At 44.2% G+C, this 20790-nt stretch overlaps 2 protein-coding genes across 2 annotated transcripts; both read left to right on the forward strand.

The window, feature by feature from the left end:
• The first annotated feature begins 233 nt into the window (after positions 1-233).
• LOC133456416 (uncharacterized) lies at positions 234-5320 on the forward strand. The gene is made up of 6 exons (XM_061734891.1): positions 234-364; positions 951-1052; positions 3214-3333; positions 4728-4838; positions 4966-5039; positions 5152-5320. Exons 1-6 carry the CDS (start codon positions 234-236, stop codon positions 5271-5273), a joined length of 660 nt encoding a protein of 219 aa, XP_061590875.1. The 3' UTR covers positions 5274-5320.
• A 648-nt stretch (positions 5321-5968) lies between these two features.
• LOC133456417 (NLR family CARD domain-containing protein 3-like) lies at positions 5969-20189 on the forward strand (the record flags this gene model as incomplete). Its single annotated transcript, XM_061734892.1, has 5 exons — positions 5969-5972; positions 6091-7882; positions 17701-17883; positions 18030-18206; positions 20045-20189. Coding segments are annotated over exons 1-5 (2301 nt in total), but the record flags the coding sequence as incomplete, so codon positions are not given.
• Between the last annotated feature and the right edge of the window lie 601 nt (positions 20190-20790).

Below are 20790 nucleotides of genomic sequence, written 5' to 3' on the forward strand. Positions count from 1 at the left end.
AATACTCAGCTTCACAGATTGACATCAAATTAGAGGCGACTCTCAGTTTCAATTCTCTTTTATCGTCAGTATCAAAACCTCTTTCTTCCACCTCAGGAGTTTTGACAAAGTCATTCATGTAAAGTGGGTGAAAGAATGTAAAATCTAATAAAGTTCTAATAAAGTTTCTGTCTACAGATTCAAAGATGGTTGGTGTTTCTGGTTCATGTCTCTGAATGACTGAAGTCTAGAAGATGGATGATTGTGTGGAGAAAGGGGAGGAGAGACCAGAGTCTCCAGGATCCATCTGTCTCTCTATGAAGAGTGACCGGTCCAAAGAGGAACCTCTAACATTCAGTAATGAACTTGGACCTTCAGACACAAAGTAAGACAACTGTTGTTAACTGATTTTATGACTCATTATGACTTTATACTTTCTGTATGTGGAGGTTTATTTGATGTTTTAGTTTCTTCAAACATCAATTTCTCCGTCTTGTTCCTGTTTTTCAACAACGGTGTCTTCTGTGTTCCTCAACCACGTGGTCCTGCTGGTTCAGAGACCAGAGTTTGGTTCAGGATGAAACCACCTCTCCAGATTGGTCCAGGAGAGTCTGCAGCAGTTTTAGGACATTAGTACTCGATGGTGATATTAGAAATTACTGAAACAGGGAATTTAGGATGTTGGGATGGGAGCAGTGGGACCGGACGCTAGTCTTCAACCTGGGCAGGGTTGAGAGTTGGCTTTATTCAGCAGTGGGGTGACCAGAGCTTGCTTGAAGGCAGAAGGGAAGACAGGAGATTGAAGAGTCATTTGTATCAGTCATTTGTATGAGGCTGTGCTGAAGCAGGGAAACATCTAAAACATGCAGGACACTGGCTCTTGGGGACCAGGGTTGGAGACCCCTGGTGTAGATCGTCTTCAGTGGTCAACATCAATACCATGAGTGACTGATGTGAATTTGTGTTTGCAGAGGTCGGATCCGCAGTCAGAGACCAGAGTCTCCAGGATCCAGCTGTCTGTCTATGAAGAGTGACAGGTCCATGGACCGACCTCCAGGGTTCAGTAACACAAAGTAAGACAACTGTTAACTCATTTTATGACTCATCATGACTTTATATTTTCTGTACGTGCTGGTTTATTTGAAGTTTTAGTTTCTTCAACCATCACTTACTCCTTCTTGTTCCTGTTTTTCAACAACGGTGTCTTCTGTGTTCCTCAACCACGTGGTCCTGCTGGTTCAGAGACCAGAGTTTGGTTCAGGATGAAACCAGATCCAGATTGGTCCAGGAGAGTCTGCAGCAGTTTTGGGACATTAGTACTCGTTGATGACATTAGAAACTACTAAAACAGGGATTTCAGGAAGTTTGTTCACTTTGTAGTGTTAGTACTACTACTACTACTACTGCTACTGCAACTGCTACTACTACTACTGCTACTACGACTACTACTACTGCTATTACTATTAATACTACTACTGCTACTACGACTACTACTACTGCTATTACTATTAATACTACTACTGCTACTACTGCTTATACTACTACTACTACTGCTACTACTATTAATACTATTACTGCTACTACTGCTAATACTACTACTACTACTACTATTACTGCTACTACTAATACCGCTACTACTACTACTACTGCTGCTATTGCTACTGCTACTACTACTACTACTACTACTACAATTACTACTACTATTACATAGGAGGATCCAGCATGGATAAGTGCTGGTCAGACTGTTGTCAGTCCAATTTGACACAGGTGCTGCTAGTACTAGAGGATTTTGTTTTGTTCCCTTATCACCCTACAAGCTTCACTTTATACAGCAAAACTAGGCCTTTAATTCATCATCAAAATATCATGTTGGCATAAATACATGCGGCTTTCTCAGTGCTGAGTCATGCTAAGAGCTGGACAAATGTCCTAACTCATCCTGATGAGCAGAGAAGTTTACTAGATGCAGAATTGCTCCTTGAAGAGCTGAGTCTTTAGCTTGCTCTTAAAAGTAGATACAGACCCTGCAGATCGGACAGCGTTTGGTAGGTCATCGGGGAACAATGGAGGAGAAGAGGGTGGCTATTGATTTCACACAACATTGTTGTGGAAGCACCATGTGTCTTTTACTGGTTGAGCATAGTGCCAAAAGTTCTGTCAGGTAGGGTCTGATTTTCTTGATGTTGTAAAGAGAAACAGAGACTGACCAGGAAACCGGGGCATCATGGTCCTTAAAGGTCAGGTGGCTGTCTCACATGGCACCAAGATTCCTAGCAAAAGACACGGGTACAAGTGTGATGTTATCCAACTGCACACTTATCTGAAGAGGTAAGGAATGACTGGCTGGGAAGACAATAAGCTCAGTCTTGGACAAATTTAACTGAAGTTGGCAGTCCTTCACCCATGCAGAGATATCAGAGAGACATGCTGATATTTGCCTTGACACTGCAATGTCATCAGGCAGGGAGTAAAGGAAGAGCTGGGTATCATCTGCATAGCAGTGGGAGTAGAAGCCATTACAGCTGATGATTTCACCTAGTGCGATGTTGTACAGTGAAAAGAGAAGAGGGCCAAGAACAGATCCCTGTGGCACCCCTGCTGGCAGCTCATGTGATCTGGACACTCGTCCTTGTCATGATACTCTGAAGGATGTTCCTGCGAGGTAAGACATGAAGCACAAGAGGATAGATCCTGAAATGCCAAGCTTTGAGAGTGCGGAGGTGAAGATGTGGTGATTGATCAAAGGCACTGGACAAGTCAAGCAGTATGAGGACTGAGGATAGGCCAGCAGATCTGGCAGCCCGTAGTGACTCAGTTACTGAAAGAAGAGCAGTTTCAGCTGAGTGGGTACTGCCCAAAGCCTGACTGCTGTGGATTATACAGGCAGTTGTCGTGACGGAACCTTCAGACCTGACTGAAGACGGCTCTTTCTAGAAGTGTAGACCTGAATGGGAGCAGTGAGACCGGACGGTAGTCTTCAACCTGGCCAGGGTTGAGAGTTGGTTTATTCAGCAGTGGGGTGACCCGAGCTTGCTTGAAGGCAGAGGTAAAGACAACAGATTGAAGAAAATAATTTGTGTCAGTCATTTGTATGAGGCTGTGCTGAAGCAGGGAAACATCTAAAAACTGCAGGACAGTGGCTCTTGGGGACCAGGGTTGGAGACCCCTGGTGTACATCGTTTTCAGTGGTCAACATCAATATTATGAGTGACTGATGTGAATTTGTGTTTGCAGAGGTCGGTACTGCATTCAGAGACCAGAGTCTCCAGGATCCAGCTGTCTCTCTATGAAGAGTGACTGGTCCATGGACCGACCTCCACTCTTCAGTAAAGAACCTGGACCCTCAGACACAAAGTAAGACAACTGTTGTTAACTGATTTTATGACTCATCATGAATCTATATTTTCTCTGTGTGTGTGTGTGTGTGTGTGTGTGTGTGTGTGTGTGTGTGTGTGTGTGTGTGTGTGTGTGTGTGTGTGTGTGTGTGTGTGTGTGTGTGTGTGTGTGTGTGTGTGTGTCTGTGTGTGTGTGTGTGTGTGTGTGTGTGTGTGTGTGCTTGCCACCCGTCCCTTGAAATACGGAATTGTTCCGTAATTGGGAATTAAAAGTTGCGTTGCGTATTGCACCAATACAGACACATATTATGCTCTTATTTATTGATGTCATAATATACAGGTGAAGGTCGGAAAATTTGGATATATTGCAAGACTTCATTTCTAGTAAATTCAACTTAAGGTGAAACAAATATATTATTTCCCACTACATGCAAAGTGAGATATTTCAAGCCTTTATTTGTTATAATTTTGGTGATTATGTCTCAGTTTATGAAAACCCAAAATAAAAAATCTAAAAAAATTAGAATATATTATGAAATCAATAAATGTAATATACATGTATTAGTTTCACCTTTTAAGTTGAATTATTGACTTTTACACCATATTATTCACTTGTAGGCTATATTCTACATCTTGGCTGATACATAGCATAGGAGGCTATTTCAGTTACCAGTATGGTTGGCTGTCTGTACAGTCCTGCAAGTTCAATGCTATTAAAGCACTTTAAACTTTAAATCAAAGCTTTTTGTCTTTCATATAAAATAAATACATTTCCATGCATTTTAGAAGTTTTGGGGATGTCCCTTATTTCTATTTCTGAAAGGTGGCAACCCTAGTGTGTGTGTGTGTGTGTGTGTGTGTGTGTGTGTGTGTGTGTGTGTGTGTGTGTGTGTGTGTGTGTGTGTGTGTGTGTGTGTGCGTGCGTGTGTGTGTGTGTGTGTGTGTGTGGGAATGTCACTAATATATTAAGATTTCATTATTATATGTTAAACATGTAATAATTCAAATTATTTTTTACGTTATTAATATATATATCTATATATTATTAATTTACAATGGTATTCATTATTCAGAGGCAGAAAACCCCCTCTGAAACCCCAAAAAAACTTCAAAAAGTTGCACAAACTACTATCAATAAAGACAAAAGGAGGAGATTCATCACCTCTGCTTCTGCACGACTTTATAAATACTAGAATAGAAGAGAAGGATGGAACAAAAAAAAAAATTGAGAATACTTGACCAATCAGAAGAAAGTCTGTCTATTTCAGCCTGTTTTTGGTGTGATGTGTCTCCTATGGGTTATCGGTTAAGTTCCCGGTTCCTGCCTTGTTCCTATTTACCTTGTGCAGAAGGAGTCAGTTGTGTGATCATTGACTGATGAGATGTGAAGATCAGGATCTTTGGGTTTTTCAGAGGTCGTTACTTCAGAAGAGCAAATTCTGCAGCCTCCAGTTGTCTGTCTACGAAGAGTGACGTCTCCAAAGATCTACCTGAAAACTTCAACAATGAAACTGCTCCAATGAAGTAAGAAAACCATATCCTCTGGAAGAAAAAAACAACACAACAAATACCTTGAGAACTTGTTTGTGTTTGATTCTGCTTGTAAACGTGGAAACATCCAATAAACCCTGTGTGGACGCTGGTTCTGCAGACGGAGCTCCTACCAGTCGGCTTCATCGGAAAATCTGGGATATGGAAAAAGATCCAGAGCAAGCCCTCCACAAGGTGAGACCGTCCATCCATCTGAATAGTCGTAGTCATGGCATCAGAGGTTTTTAAAACCTCTCATACATCGGTGTACGTCCAGTTTGTTATTTTTGTGTATTTTTGTGTCCAGTTGTTCAAACACCATCACCCTTTGTGGTTCCGGACGTACGCCGGTTTATGGCGTCCTCGGCTCTGAGGCTGGGCAGCTTGTGGATACCTGCGTCTCTCCAGTTACTCATATTGCAAATATGAATCCTACATGTGACGTCCTGCTGCTGCTGTTACGCTCATCAGCTGTTTCCTTGTTTTATGAAATAATAATGGAACTGCAGGTCTGGATCTGGACCCTAGTGGTCTGTAGAGGACCTGCAGGTCTGGATCTGGACCCTAGTGGTCAGTAGAGGACCTGCCTGTTTTCTTTGTTCCTCATTGGACTCAACCGGGAGTGTGAACGTCGGTGTTCCAGCTCAGTTCTCATCATGGTTCAGTGCGTGTAGCATTCTGGACTATGTTTGTGTGGCTGTGTATGTGTGTGTGTGACTATGTGTGTGGCTGTGTATGTGTGTGTGTGGCTATGTATGTGTATGTGTGTGTGTATATGTATATGACTAAGTGGCTGTATGTGTGTGTGTACGCGTGTATATGTATGTGTGGCTAGGTGTGTGTGTGTGTGTGTGTGTGTGTGTGTGTGTGTATGTATATGTGTAGGGTATGCGTAAAAATCCTATCAAAGCTCCACCTGAAGTGTATCTATAGTGGGGGAGGGGGGGGGGGGCAACCCCGCCACCCGCGAGACCAGAGGCCGACGAGGAAGAACCCGGAACCCAGGCCACTAGCAACCCCACAGAGGGGAGAAGAGGGCGGGAGGTTTTCGTTTTCCACATTCTTGAACGGTACCTGCAGTCTGCAGGTCAATAAAGCTTATGTGGTCTTGACCCTTCACCGGCATGGGTGGACTGAGCGGTCAAACCGGTTCCTAAACCAGGTTGTTTTAGCTCCTGGAGCCCCCCCATCACTGACTCAGTAGGAGTTTCTATCTCTCTGACCTCCTCTTCATTCTTTTTTTCAGCAGATGCCGGTCTGAGGGAGGTCCTAGATGAACATAAGATCAGTCTGAAGAGCAGATGTGAACATGTGACTGAAGGAATTGATGAAACAGGAAGTAAAACCCCCCTCAACAGGATCTACACTGAGCTCTTCATCACAGAGGGACTGAGTGAAGAGGTTGATACCCAACATGAGGTGAGGCAGCTGGAGACAGCGTCCCGGATGAAGAGCCTCCATGACACTCCAATCAGGTGCCAGGACATCTTTAAAGCCTTACCTGACCAACGTGGAGCCATCAGAGTGGTTCTGACGAGCGGCGTCGCTGGTGTGGGGAAAACCTTCTCGGTTCAGAAGTTCTCTCTGGACTGGGCCGAGGGCTCCGAGAACCAAGATGTCACCGTGGTGATTCTGCTCTCGTTCAGGGAGCTGAACCTGATCAGAGATGAGCAGTTCAGTCTTCTCAGGCTGATCCAGGTTTTCCATCCATCGTTACAGAAGCTCACAGCAGAGCAGCTGGCTGCCGGGAAACCGTTGTTCATCTTTGACGGCCTGGATGAAAGCAGAAGTTCACTGGACTTCAACAACGGTCCGGTCGTGTCTGACGTCACACAGAGCTCATCGGTCAACGTGCTGCTGACCAACCTCATCCAGGGGAACCTGCTTCCCTCAGCTCTCATCTGGATAACCTCCAGACCTGCAGCAGCCTATCAGATCCCTCAGAAACACGTGGACAGGGTGACAGAAGTCCGAGGCTTCACCGACGGCCAGAAGGAGGAATACTTCAGGAGGAGGTTCAGGGATGAAGAGCGGTCCAGCAGCATCGTCTCCCACATGAAGACATCCAGAACCCTCCACATCATGTGTCAACTCCCGGTCTTCTGCTGGATCACTGCTTCAGTTCTGGACCACATGTTGACCACAGAGCAGAGAGGAGAGCTGCCCAAGACCCTGACTGACATGTTCTCACACTTCCTGCTGGTCCAGACCAAGAGGAAGAAGAACAAGTACCAGGAGGGACATGAGAAGAGTCCACAGGAGCTGACGGAGGCTGACAGGGACCTTCTCCTGAAGCTGGGGAGGCTGGCGTTTGAACATCTGGAGAAAGGAAACATCATGTTCTACCAAGAAGACCTGGAGCAGTGTGGTCTTGATGTCACAGAGGCCTCGGTGTACTCAGGAGTTTGTACCCAGATCTTCAGGAGAGAGTGTGAGATCTTCCAGAAACCTGTCTATTGCTTTGTTCATCTGAGCATCCAGGAGTTCCTGGCTGCAGTTTACATGCTCCACTGTTACTCCACCAGAAACACAGATGTGCTGAAGAACTTCCTGGGAGGAAACTACATATATTCAACTCTGGATGACTTCCTGAAGAAAGTCTTGCGTAAATCCCTGAAGAGTAAAAATGGCCACCTGGACCTGTTTGTTCGCTTCCTTCATGGTCTTTCTGTGGAGTCCAACCAGAGACTGTTAGGAGGTCTGCTGAACCAGACGGGAAACCGTACAGAAACCATCCAGACAGTCATCAACAACCTGAAGAAGATGATCACTAACAGCAGCTCTCCCGACAGAATCATCAACATCATCCAGTGTCTGATGGAGATGAACGACCTCTCAGTTCATCAGCAGATCCAAGAGTTCCTGAAGTCAGAGAACAGGTCAAAGAAGAAACTCTCTCAGATCCAGTGTTCAGCTCTGGCCTACATGCTGCAGATGTCAGAGGAGGTTCTGGATGAGTTGGACCTGAGCAAGTACAACACAACACCAGGGGGTCGACTGAGACTGATTCCAGCTGTGAGGAACTGCAGAAAGGCTCGGTGAGTCCAGATGAGATCAATAACACCATCAGTTAGTGTAAATTAGCAGTTTAGTTCTTTAAATCTTGTTTTGATCTTCAAATGAAAACTTTTGAAATCCAATGATTTTGTTTTTTTCTGGGTCACCTCAACCAGAGGTTCATGTTTCAAACACTTGATCTAGTTTGTTGTTGATGTTTTTGCTGCTCAGAGATGAATCTATGTAACGGAGAAAGATGAAACATCAGAACCACTGGGAGGTTTTGTGGACACATGTGTACTTGGTCAGAGACCTTAATTCTAGTAACTCTGGTTCTGTGATCTCCTGCACCGTCCTGTAACTCCTGTGGGGGTGGGGGTTACTTTCCACAGACTTTAAGAGGAAAGCAGTTGGACTTGTTTTTGGTTCCTGAAGACTTTTCACCTCTCATCCAAGAGGCCTCGACACAGATACGAAGGCTTGAAATCCCATGATCCTCCATAAACTGCTGGTCGTGCGACTCTAGATGGAAAATCTCTGAGTGCTGAATTTCACAAGTGCAGCTTCATTGATTATGAATGAAAGTTTGTCTGAGACAGAAGGTGACAGGTGTTTGTGTTGTTGCTGTAGAGGAGAGCAGCATGTAGACGTTTACAGCTTCATACGAGAACTTCTTAATCAATCTCTGATCAATGCTGAAGTCTCTGTGTAAGCAACGTCTTCTTTAAGAGACCTGAACACAAAATACAAGAAAAACTAGTCCAGGAGTCAGAAAAATACTAAATATAGCTTAAAAGCTTGAAGATCTTTTATCTGGAGACTTGATAAAAGTTCAGCTCCACACTTCGTTCAAGATGTTCAGAGTGAAAAATGTCCAAGAATAAATGAGTTTATGTCCTATATCAGATGTTTTCAGAGGACTCTGAAAGACGTTAATGAAGCCGGTTCCCTCCTTCATCTGCAGATCCAGACAAAGTCTGCAGAAGTTATCAGATGTGTTCAGTCTGGCTTTAACTCAGACTTTATTGCAACTGACATCATATTTTCTCTCATCACAGATTTGTTGATTGTGATCTCTCAGAGACTCACTATGAAGTTGTTGCATCCGCTCTGAAGTCCAACCCCTCCCATCTGACAGAACTGGACCTGAGTCAGAACTATCTGCCGGATTCAGGAGTGAAGCTTCTGTCTGGTGGACTGGAGAGTCCAAACTGTAGACTGGAGACTCTGAGGTCAGTCCACTGGAGATGTTTCCACATTTATCCAGTTATCATCCTCCAAAGATGTGACAAAACTAGTTTAATTCAAAACATATTCATGAAATATTTAATATCTGATATGAAAAAAACGTTTTATTTTAGTTTAGTTTATTTGTTTTAGAAATGTTCAGTGTCTATAAAAGTCTGAAGATTGTTATATAAGAATATTTTAGATGTAAAGAGGAGATAAACCAGTTTAGATGTAAACAGGAGAGAAACCAGTTTAGTATATGTAACCCCTTTCCCAGGTAGCTAATTAGTAATGATGGGGTGTTGTAGTACACTGGAACGGGGCCTGAGTTCGTCTAGTTTTGGCGCAACATACCGGTAAGGACCTGAATAATAATATGAAATAATATGGCGGTGCCTCCAATGATATCTAAGAAGTAGCACAAATTAGGTACTTCCCCTTTAAAATGTCTTGACTGACTTATATTTCAAATAACCAGAGTATTGACTTTATAATCAAAACACAGATTTATTTTTAGCAAACAGGTATTTTATGAAACAATATGAAAGGTAGTCAAATTAGTTAACAGGTTCACTGTTGACCTTTAAAGGTGTAATGGTAACAAAGTTCAAAAACCCAATAAGGAACTCACAGTTTTGATCCACGTTAAATCAGTGAATGAATGAAAATGACCATAAGTCACAATACCCACAGCCCACACTCACACACACACTCACACCGGGCTTTTAAACAAAATGAAAAATAAAATAAAGCGTTGCAGGCCCAGTCGATGCTCGTGAGCGGTGAGGCCAAAACGAAAGGCCGGTTCACTGGGTTACCAGCATAAAATAAAACAGCACGTGCAAAGGTACTCACGAACCCAACAGTCAGAGATGTGGGGATGAGGGAAAAAAGGCAGAAAGGCACGACGTGGTTTCGGCGGTCAGGATGAAGCAGGCAGCTTCACCAGGCAGGAACACGTGCTCTCAAGTACAGCAGCTTCAGCCTCTCACGGTCCAGGGCTCTCCTGGTCCTCCCTCACTCCCATACGGCAAATGTGCAGTCCTCTGGCAGCTTCTCAGAGTACACACACATCCACTACACGACGACTCTCCGTCAGTCTTGGGAGTTTAGAATGTTCTTATTTTAATTTTACTATAGGCTTCAGCATACAGCTCTCCTGCTCGACGCAGCGAAAACGGCTCTGCCGATATATCATTGATGCGCCCGAGATGACGCTAAGCACCTCCTACCTGAACAAGGTGAGGACAGGATTGGCTCAGGGCTGGTGGCCCAAGATGAGATCATGAGAGGATGCTCCACTGTACCCAAAATTAACACCAACAAAACCCTTTACTCTCTGACTTTTTAACTGTAAATAGAATGAATTTTTAACATGTTATACTACAGCATTTTAAACCTAGTTACACCTTATGAACTATTATTTATTATTAACTTAAAACATTTTATCCTTTAAATAAAGGAATGAAATAAGAGCCACAGGGCTACATATAAAAGAAAGAAAAACCTCAAAAAGTTTATTAAACATTAGCCCAGCACATCAGGCCAAAGTACAAAGTACTTTATACTTTCTTGTGTTTGTAATCTGCCGTTTCCTGAGTCTGAACTTGTTTTAAAACAGCTGCAGGTTTTGTCATGAGGTGATATTAAAGAACCCAAATGCAGGAAACCCAAAGTTGACAGATGGCAGGAAAGTCTTTTATTTTAACAAAACATCAAAACCCAGAAAAAGGCCTCTAACAGAAAACAGAGAATCCTGAAGATGACTGGAAGGCGTGCAGACTGACAACCAGCCGGGACTGAAAGAGAGCAGGGGCCTACAGGGGCTGAGGCGTACATATGTGCATTATTACTGTATTTAGTATATATACATATATATATGCATACATACGCATACACATACATATATATACACATACAAACCCAGTGATATATATATATATATTTTTTTTTTTTTTTGGGGGGGGGGGATCACATCCACTGCCAATCCAGGAAGCAGGAACACACGGAGGCACACGTCAAGCACTGGAAATCTGCAACAAACCACAACCGAAACACAAAACCGACACGGAGCCGACCAAAACACGAGCAGCGATCGAATACGGTCTGAGCTAAACTAATGCGACTAACTAACCCCAAAAACTACAGAGCAAGCATGCTGGTGAACAACCCAGTGTATATATCTATGTGTGTGTATGTGTGTATGTATATGACTGTGTGTGTGTGTGTGTGTGTGTGTGTGTGTGTGTGTGTGTGTGTGTGTGTGTGTGTGTGTGTGTGTGTGTGTGTGTGTGTGTGTGTGTGTGTGTGTGTATGTGTATGTGTATATGTGCGTGTGTATGTACATGTCTGCGTGGCTATTTGTGTGTGTATGTGTGTATGTATTTGTGTGTGTGTATGTATATGTTTGTGTGGCTGTGTATGTGTGTGTGTGGCTATGTGTGTGTATATGAATATGACTTAAGCGGCTGTATGTGTGCGTGTACACGTGTATATGTATGTGTGTGTGTGTGTGTGTGTATGTGTAGCTATGTGTGCGTGTGTGTGTATGTGTAGCTATGTGTGCGTGTGTGTGTATGTGTAGCTATGTGTGCATATTTGTACATGTATAAATACATACATATATATGTGTATGTGTGCTTGAGAGAGTGTGTGTGTATGTGTGTGTGTGTGTGTGTGTATGTGTGTGTGTGTGTGTGTGTATGCGTGTATGCGTGTGTGTGTGTGTGTGTGCGTGTATGTGTGTATGCCTGTGTGTGCGTGTGTGTGCGTGTATGTGTGTGTAAAAAACCTATCAAAGCTCCACCTGAAGTGTATCTATAGTGGGGGAGGCGGGGGGGGGCAACCCCGCCACCCGCGAGACCAGAGGCCGACAAGGAACAAAGAACCCGAAACCCAGGCCACCAGCAACCCCACAGAGGGGAGAAGAAGGCGGGAGTGCGTGGATTTCAATGTGAATCCGTGCGTGGAATTCTTGCGTACGCAAAAAAAAATTCAGATTCTCAAAACTGTGTACGCCCAAATCCACGCATGCTTCTTTGAACATCACAATCAATGTGGATTTGAGCATATATGCCGGATCACAACACTCTGCCCTGTCTCCTCCCTCAACTAGATCTATTTGAATATGATAATGAAGAGAATTATCCATTAAAAACCGCTCATCTTAACAAGGAACTTGCAAAAACAAGTAAAACAAATTTAAAAACAAATCTGCTGTGAGCTGGAGATAGTCCTGTCAAAAGTTGAGGCCTGGAAAAAATAATCTATTTGGGGGCATTTCTTCCGATTTAAACTGCATAGCATTATGGGGATTGCTGTTCTTTGCTTTGTGTTGCGTTCCGTTAAGAGTTATGATTTTAGTATGATCGTAAGGGTTTGTGAATGTTTATGGGCAGCGTTAGTGCATCATTACACTAATAATAATACATTTTATTTTTAAAGGCACCTTTCTTGGCACTCAAATTCGCCGTACACAACACGTTAAAAAATATAACCAGCAGAACACATTAAAAAAAAAACATTTAAAAACAGCAGAGGTAAGAAATAAAGAAGACATGAACATTAAATGAGGTAGGCGGTCTTGAACAGAGGAGTTTTGAGTTGTGATTTGAAAAGAGGGAATGAATCAATGTTTTCTGAGTTGGGAGGGTAATGAGTTCCAGAGACGAGGAGCAGAGCGGCTGAATGCTCTGCTCCCCATGGTGGCGAGGCGGGCGGAGGGGACAGATAGTTATGTGGAGGAGGAGGATCTTAGGGCTCGAGAGGCAGTGTGGACATGGAGGAGATCAGACAGATATGGGGGGGCGAGGTTGTGGATGGCCTTGAATGTAAACAGGCTGACCTTGAATTGGATGCGGAACTTAAACGGGAGCCAGTGGAGCTGTTGGAGGACAGGAGTGATGTGATGGATGGAGGGGGTCTGAGTTATGATGCGGGCAGCTGAATTCTCGACCAGTTGGAGTTTATGGAGGGATCGGTGGGGGAGGCCGAAGAGGAGAGAGTTGCGATAGTCCAAGCGGGAAGTGACAAGGCTTTGAACAAGGATGGCGGCAGTGTGGGGGGTAAGGGAAGGGCGGAGGCGATATATGTTACGTAGATGGAAATAGGCAGACCGGGTAATGTTATTGATGTGGGATTGGAAAGATAGTGTGCTGTCCAGGATGACACCCAGGCTCTTAACTTGGGGGGAGGGTGAAACAGTGGAGTTGTCGATGGGGAGAGAAAAGCTGTTGGTTTTGGACAAAGTAGATTTGGTGCCAATGAGGAGAACCTCAGTTTTATTACTGTTTAATTTGAGGAAGTTTTGGGTGAACCAGGTTTTTATTTCAGAAATGTAGTCAGTGAGGGAGGTGGGCGGGAGAGAGGGCGACGGTTTGGTGGTGAGGTAGAGCTGGGTGTCATCAGCATAACAATGGAAAATGATCTTGAATTTACTTAAAATATTACCGAGGGGAAGGAGGTAGATGATGAAGAGTAGGGGCCCCAGGACAGAGCCCTGGGGCACACCAGAAGTAACGGAGGAGGGGATGGATTTCAGGGACTTGAGTTGAATGAACTGAGTGTGGCCAGAGAGGTATGATGTAAACCAGTCCAATGGAGTGTGGGTGATGCTGATGGAAGATAACCTGTTGAGGAGGGTGGTGTGACAGATGGTATCGAAGGCACTCAGGTCAAGGAGGATGAAGATGGTGAGGAGTCCAAAATCAGCTGCCATGAAAAGGTTGTTGGTGATTTTGATGAGTCCTGTTTCGGTGCTATGAAGTGGGCGGAAACGGGACTGGAACTGTTCATACAGGTTGTCATTGGATACGTGAGAATGGAGTTGGGAAACAACTGTTTTTTTCAAGAATGGAAATGAAGGGTGGATTGGATATTGGACTGAAGTTTTTGAAGTTGGAGGGGTCAGCACCGGGTTTTTTCAATATTGGAGTAATGGCAGCAGTTTTGAAGGATGCAGGGACAGTTCCAGTGGTGAGAGAGGAGTGGATGATGGCAGAAATGAGGGGGACCAAGGAGGGGGAGCAGACTTTAACAAGTTGTGTGGGGAGGGGGTCCAGTTGGCAAGTGGATGGCTTGGCTTTCTGGATGAGTTCTGTGATTTCAGAGAGAGTGGGGAGATGGGAGATACAAGATTCAATCTTTATTGTCACATCATGTTACTAAGTAACATGGGTAAAAATCTTGGTTGTGCAGGCTCATCATTGCAGTTAAAAAAGATAGAGAGACAGAAGACAAAGTGCATAGTGCATGAATAATCTACATGATATGGAATAAAAGGTGGAATAAAAATAATAAATAGTCTTGGGCCTATGTGTATAATATAAAAATCTCTATTAGCAAGAATGAGGAGAATGGGTGTGTGGATGGGTGAAAGTCGGCTGAGGAGCTGAGGTGAGAGATTGATCCGAGGTGCTTGTGAATGTTCTTGATTTTTTCAGTGAAAAATTACATAATGGAGTTGCAGAAGGAGGTTGTGTAGAAATGAGAAGGGATAGAGTCCTAGGGTTGGGTGATACTGTTGAGTGGGGAGAAGACTAATTTGGCGTTTCCTTTATTGGCAGTGATTATGCCGGAGTAGTAGTGGGTTTTGGTGCTGACAATGGCGTCCTTATAGCATAATATGTGAATGTCCTTGTGAATGGTGAAACCAGTTTTTCCTATGGAGGCGTTCCAGTTGCCGACCTTTGGCTTTCATGAGACGGAGATCAGGGGTGAACCAAGGGACTGGGAGACAGAAAAAGAAACGGATCTGGTTTTTAATGGAACAAGGGAATTGAGAATATTATGGAGTCCAGTGTTGTAATGAGAGACCAGATCATCAGGGGTGGATAGATTGTGCACGTCAGGGGAGCAGGAGGAGTGGATACATGAAGTGAGAGTGGTGGGGTTAATATTTTTTATATTCCGGAATGAAATTGGGCGTGGTTATTTTTAGAGATGGAGAGAGTGAGTTTCACTGTAAATGAAAGGAGAAAGTGGTCAGTTATTGGAAGTTCATCAGCTGTAAGGTCGGAGGGAGTGACACCAGAGCAGCAGATTCAATTGAGAATGTGTCCCTTGGAGTGCGTGGGAAAAGTAGTATATTGCTGACATCCAAAACTCTAAACAGGAGGTGAAGTCTTTGGTGAGAGGCAGATTAGTATTGTCCATGTGGATATTGAAATCGCCCAGTATTATTATGTTTGGTGAGAGAGATGATAAATGGGTGAGGAAGGCAGCAAATTCACTTAAAAATTGATTATTCGGTTTGGGGGGGCGGGAGACAGTGGCAATGATGGTTGGAGTGGGACCAGACAGCTCGCACACAGTGGACTCAAACGAGCTGGGCACCGGCACAGACAACGGCGAGACCTCCTCCCCAGCCAGAGCCACGAGGTTGACAGATGTAAACAAACCAACTAGGAGTGGATTCATTCAGCTGGGAGAAGTCGTTGGGCTGTTGCCATGTCTCTGTTAAACAAATAAAGTCTAGCTTACGGTCGATGATGAGGTCTTGGATGAGATGTCCCTTGCTTGTCAGTGACCGGATGTTGAGTAGAGCGAAGTTGAGTGAGGTGTTGTCACAGCTGGTGGTAGTGTTAGCTGACCGAGCTAGGCGGGGTAACACACTGTGGTCGACAGCCCAGCTGGTGGAGCGTGGAGGGCGACGAGAGCTGGACCAGATGGACTTTATTGCTGCAGAGCTGTCATGGTGGAAATGCCGGCGGGACCCTCGGTGGATATATCTCCGGCGGGACTGAAAGGCGATGTCTGGATGAAGGTGGAGAGCCTCCGGCGCAGGTCCAGGCAGGTGATACTGCAGCCGGAGCAGGTCAGTGGCCGGGTATTGCAGCAGACCCGTCATTGGCAGGTGAACAGGCAGTAGAAAGAGCCAGGCACAGACAAGCAGGATGTATGTCCTACAGGGCCACATTGTGGATGCAGACTTGGACACTCTCCTTTTCTTGTTCGTATTTTAAGAACCGACACCAGAACTTAAATTGGTTGGATGAGAAACGGCTCCTCGTTCCGCTTTATTGTCAAGCGTATTATATACTAACGGATTAAGTACAATATACACGTGTATTGAGTCCTACACATTGTGGATGTCTGCGATCACCTCTCTCATAAGTATTACAATGTGAACAATATAAACTTATATTTAAAACATGAAGCATCACGATCTGATTCCTCTGCTTTTTGGGGAAAACACAAAAAACTGTAGAATGCTATTTTGTTTTAAGGATACCTATATGGGTGGAAATAACGTACAGACAGGCTGATTAGGTGCAGCCCACCTTGTAATGTCATCTAAAGTGAAAAACACCACTCAGACAATTTTGCAGATAGGAGGTTATGTTCTTCGGCCCTCGATAAAGACAAATTGTGCCAACGGGATTATTAAGGTGCAAACGTGAGAAATAAAGAGCAAAGTTGCTGTAACTCGGAGTGTTGCATCCGCAGGAGGAGAGACCGGTCTCGGTCCTGGACTCCATCACCGGAGAAATACTTTCTGGACGCCTGCAGCACCTGCAACTGACTCGATATCAGACTCTGAAAGTTGCCTAAACATTCAATAAAAACTTTATTCATTCATTGCTGAGTCACATCAGTTCTACCAACCAACCTTTCCGTGACATCCTAGTTTTAACTTTACAGAACCGGTTTTTCACTGCAAAGTGTATTTTTTTTAGGCTCTAGTGGCCCTTTATTCAAGTTGCAGATATGAAAGGGGTAGAGAGAGAGATCGGGGATGACACGCAGAAAAGGTGCGCAGGCCGGGATTCGAACCTGCGACCGCTGCAGGAGGACTGTAGCCTCAGTATATGACCCGCTGCTTAACCCACTACGCCACTGAGCAGGCCACAAAGTGTATTTTAATGTTTTTCTGTCCAGACACAGTTATTGGATGTTTTAGGATCTGGCTTTTATCTCCAGTAGTCGTCCGATACGGTCGTCATGGTGACAGATTTCCGACCTGTCAGCAGCTCCAGCTGAAAGCATCAGGTCTGAACCGGAGCAGCTGGTCCAGTTCAGGGCAGAGATCCAGAAGATCCTCTTTACCTTTGTACCTAAACCAGCTGATGGTCCAGTCTTAGTCCTGGACCAGCAGATCGGTGTGATCTGATGCATCAGCAGGTTCCTCTAACGGAGCCAAAGCTGCCATCGGGATTTGCGGGTTCCACTGTTGAGCTCCTGCCTTTAGTTGTATGTTCAGATTATGTGGTTGATTGTGAGATTGTTGCAGCTCCACTCGTGTGTAACTTATCTGGTGATGTGGGGACTGATGTGGGGACCTCCACAGATCCATTCTGGTGTTGATAATTGTTGCTAGATCAGCTTCTGATCTCTAAACTGCTGCTTTGAACAATATTTTAACATGAACACTAATCAAAAAGATTGGTGTGTATGTTGGTGTTTTCATCTTAATCTAGTGTCAGACTTCGACCAGAGAACCTCAGGATGTTCAGTAAAGGTGAACATGTCAGAGGAACGACCTGGAACCGACATCATGGATGTAACAAAACTGTAAAACCTGTTTTATAAAGTCCGGATACAGTGGTGACCCACATGGACCTGATGACAAAGTTGATATTTGAAGAAACACTTTCTGATGAGACTTCAACATGTTTTACTTTTTGTTCAGGTTGGAGGGTTGCAGTTTGTCAGAGATCAGCTGTTCTTCTCTGGTCTCAGTTCTGAAGTCCAACCCCTCCCATCTGAAACATCTGAAACATCTGGACCTGAGCTGGAACAAGCTGCAGGATTCAGCAGTGAAACATCTGTGTGGTTTCCTGAAGAGTCCAGACTGCAGACTGGAGACTCTGAGGTCAGACATGTTTTAGTTGTGTGTTCAGATGAATGTGATGTGAAAGTTGTGTTGACACTAACCTGCAGACATCAGGCTGATCTCCTGCTGATCCACACTGACCATCTGACTGCTCTGGTTTCTTCTTCTCTGGTGTCTTTGTGCAGCTTGCAGTGCTGCGGTCTGTCAGAGATCAGCTGTTCTTCTCTGGTCTCAGCTCTGAAGTCCAAGCCCTCCCGTCTGAAACATCTGGACCTGAGATTCAACTACAAGCTGCAGGATTCAGATGTGGAGCAGCTGTTTGACCTGGTGGAGAGTCCAGACTACCAGCTGCAGACTCTCAGGTCGGTTAAATTGATTTGGGTCTCCTCAAACAGAGAAGACACCGTCAGTCCAGGTGAAGGAGTTTCAGGTGTTTATCGTCTGAACCTCACTCACCATCATACATGTGTGTTCCTGCTCACTCAGGGAGATGTCACTTCTGGGTTCATCGCTTTTAAAGGGCCATATGATGCTTTTCTGACTCTAAAAGTTTAAAACTGAGTTACATGTTCATCTTTTAAATCATCTATGAAACCACAAGTCTGGCAGAGACAGACCTCCTCCCACGCTGAACACAGTCAGAGACCACACATGTCCTGAAGGAAGACAGCTTTTGGCTGACGGTAAATAAACTAACTGTTTTAAGGTTTGAGCGGACAGGGCTGAAGTGACAGCTGACCAGGCGTAAAGAGTCCTCATCTAAATATTTATTTACCCAAATAAGAATCAGAGGGGATCAGGAGAGGCGAGATGGTGACCATGCAGGGACGGGCCACCGGTCCAGAGGCCAGGAGGGTCTGCAGTTCGGTTGTGATGCAGAAGACAGATCTAGGAACAGCAGGCCAGGGTCAGAACCGAAGAAAGGCAGATAAGGTCAGATAGAGGTACCGATCAAGGCTGGGCCTTAAAACCAGGTCCAAGGACACAGATCCGGTCCAGCATAGCGGTCACAGGAGAACTGCTGGAGACCGGTATCTGCAGGGAGACCACAAACCCAATCTGGCAGAGAGTGAGACCTGGAGTCGTGTTTAAATAGGGACAGGAAGAGGTGAGGATGATGAGGGTGATCAGCTGGCAGGGAGAGAGGCAGGAAACTCTTCATCTCCCTCCAGAAGTTTCCTTCATGGACCCGCTGTAGTGGGTGTGAGGTTGGGGTTTGTCGGTACCGCTGTATCTCTTACAGTAGACGTTCTCCCCCCTTTATTCCATTAAAATAATTGTTATCTGTAATAAGTAGATAAAGTTCTCATCCAGTGAAACCACCACCAGCTCTTCCTGCCGCTGCTCACTCAGACATTCGACACCAGATCATGAAGCAGAAGATGTTCAGCATCGTTATGTCAAATATCACATCACACAACTAACAAGACCAAACTGGTTTCCTTCATGAAGATGCTCCAAAGACTGTAAAATAAGTCACATCCATGACTCTGCTGAGCTAAAAGTAAGACGTATAATCAGCTGACCCAGTACTGTGTAGTTTGTCAATCTGAACAACAAAGTACTTTGTTTACTTTCAAGAATATTTTAAAGATAATTCTCAAAATAGTATTCAGTACTCTTATTACTATCAGTGGGATGATGCAGGTCCCGTATGTTTACCAGAACCTCTTATTCTCAGTAAATTTGCTTCTGTTTGATTGTGATGCGTCTATCATTTGTGTTTCATTCATCATTAACAGAAATATTCTAATCATAATAATTCTGATAAAAATACCAAACATTGCTAAATGTTGAATTTGATGGCAGCAACAGAACCAGTTAAATCCAGTCCTGCATTCCCAACTCCATACAGGGTCTCCATGATCCCCCAATAGTAATCAGAGTACTCACCACTATTCTAGAATACTTTGTGACCACGTTCCTGAACGTAAATATAGTACAGTGTTGGCCGACATTGAAAATTATAATCTAATCAAAGAAACGAAGTATCTCAGTCCTGCGTTTAATGTGGAAGCATCAATAATCCTGACGGAGGTGTTTCTGAGTGAACATGAGGGAAGAACAGAGCTGGGATTTGAACCAGGAACCTTGTGACTGTGAAGCTCCAGTGTTCCCACCACACCACCCTGCTGCCCTCTGATCTGATGTGGACCAAACACTCATCTAGAGTTTTATCTGTGTTTTATTCTTTGATCAGGTCGGAGCGCTGCAGTTTGTCAGAGATCAGCTGTTCTTCTCTGGTCTCAGTTCTGGAGTCCAACCCCTCTGATCTGAAACAACTGGACCTGAGTAACAACAAGCTGCAGGATTCAGATGTGAAACAGCTGTGTGGTTTCCTGGAGAGTCCAGACGTCAGACTGGAGACTCTGAGGTCAGACATGTTTTAGTTGTGTGTTCAGATGAATGTGATGTGAAAGTTGTGTTGACACTAACCTGCAGACATCAGGCTGATCTCCTGCTGATCCACACTGACCATCTGACTGCTCTGGTTTCTTCTTCTCTGCTTTAGTCCTCCAACAGTTTGTTTCTCCTTAAACTTCCTCTTCTGATTTATTACATGAAAACTAAACATCTGAATGTGTCAGACAGGAACAACTGAACAAGCAGAGATGTGTCTGAACTTGGAATAAAACATCTGAACAAACAAGAATTAACTGGGAAATAAGAAAAATACATATTAACCAACATTTAAATAGGTAATACTAGAAATTAGCTTTTTATAAGTAGTATTCTATTCAGAAAAATGTCAATTATATCTTGATCTTAAGGTCTTTTAATAAAACAACTGAATATAAAGTTCTTAGATTGATCCAAGATTACATATTGTATTCCAGACCTCCAAAGTCATCTCGAGCTGCTTTTCTCTGCTGCTTTTTCAAATGTTTTCCACGGTTGGATTAGTTTTATCACTGATCATCTTGATGTAGTTTTTCTGGGACAGTT

The sequence above is a fragment of the Cololabis saira genome, chromosome 12 (assembly GCF_033807715.1).
Source record: "Cololabis saira isolate AMF1-May2022 chromosome 12, fColSai1.1, whole genome shotgun sequence".
NCBI lineage: Eukaryota > Metazoa > Chordata > Actinopteri > Beloniformes > Belonidae > Cololabis > Cololabis saira.

What these genes read in the sequence shown, in the direction of transcription:
- LOC133456416 (XM_061734891.1), top strand. Translation starts at nt 234, where the DNA reads ATGGATGATTGTGTGGAGAAAGGGGAGGAGAGACCAGAGTCTCCAGGA. An exon ending in AATGAAACTGCTCCAATGAA is followed by an intron (nt 4,839 to 4,965) that starts GTAAGAAAACCA and finishes CTGGTTCTGCAG; the next exon opens with ACGGAGCTCCTACCAGTCGG. An exon ending in CAGAGCAAGCCCTCCACAAG is followed by an intron (nt 5,040 to 5,151) that starts GTGAGACCGTCC and finishes TTTTGTGTCCAG; the next exon opens with TTGTTCAAACACCATCACCC.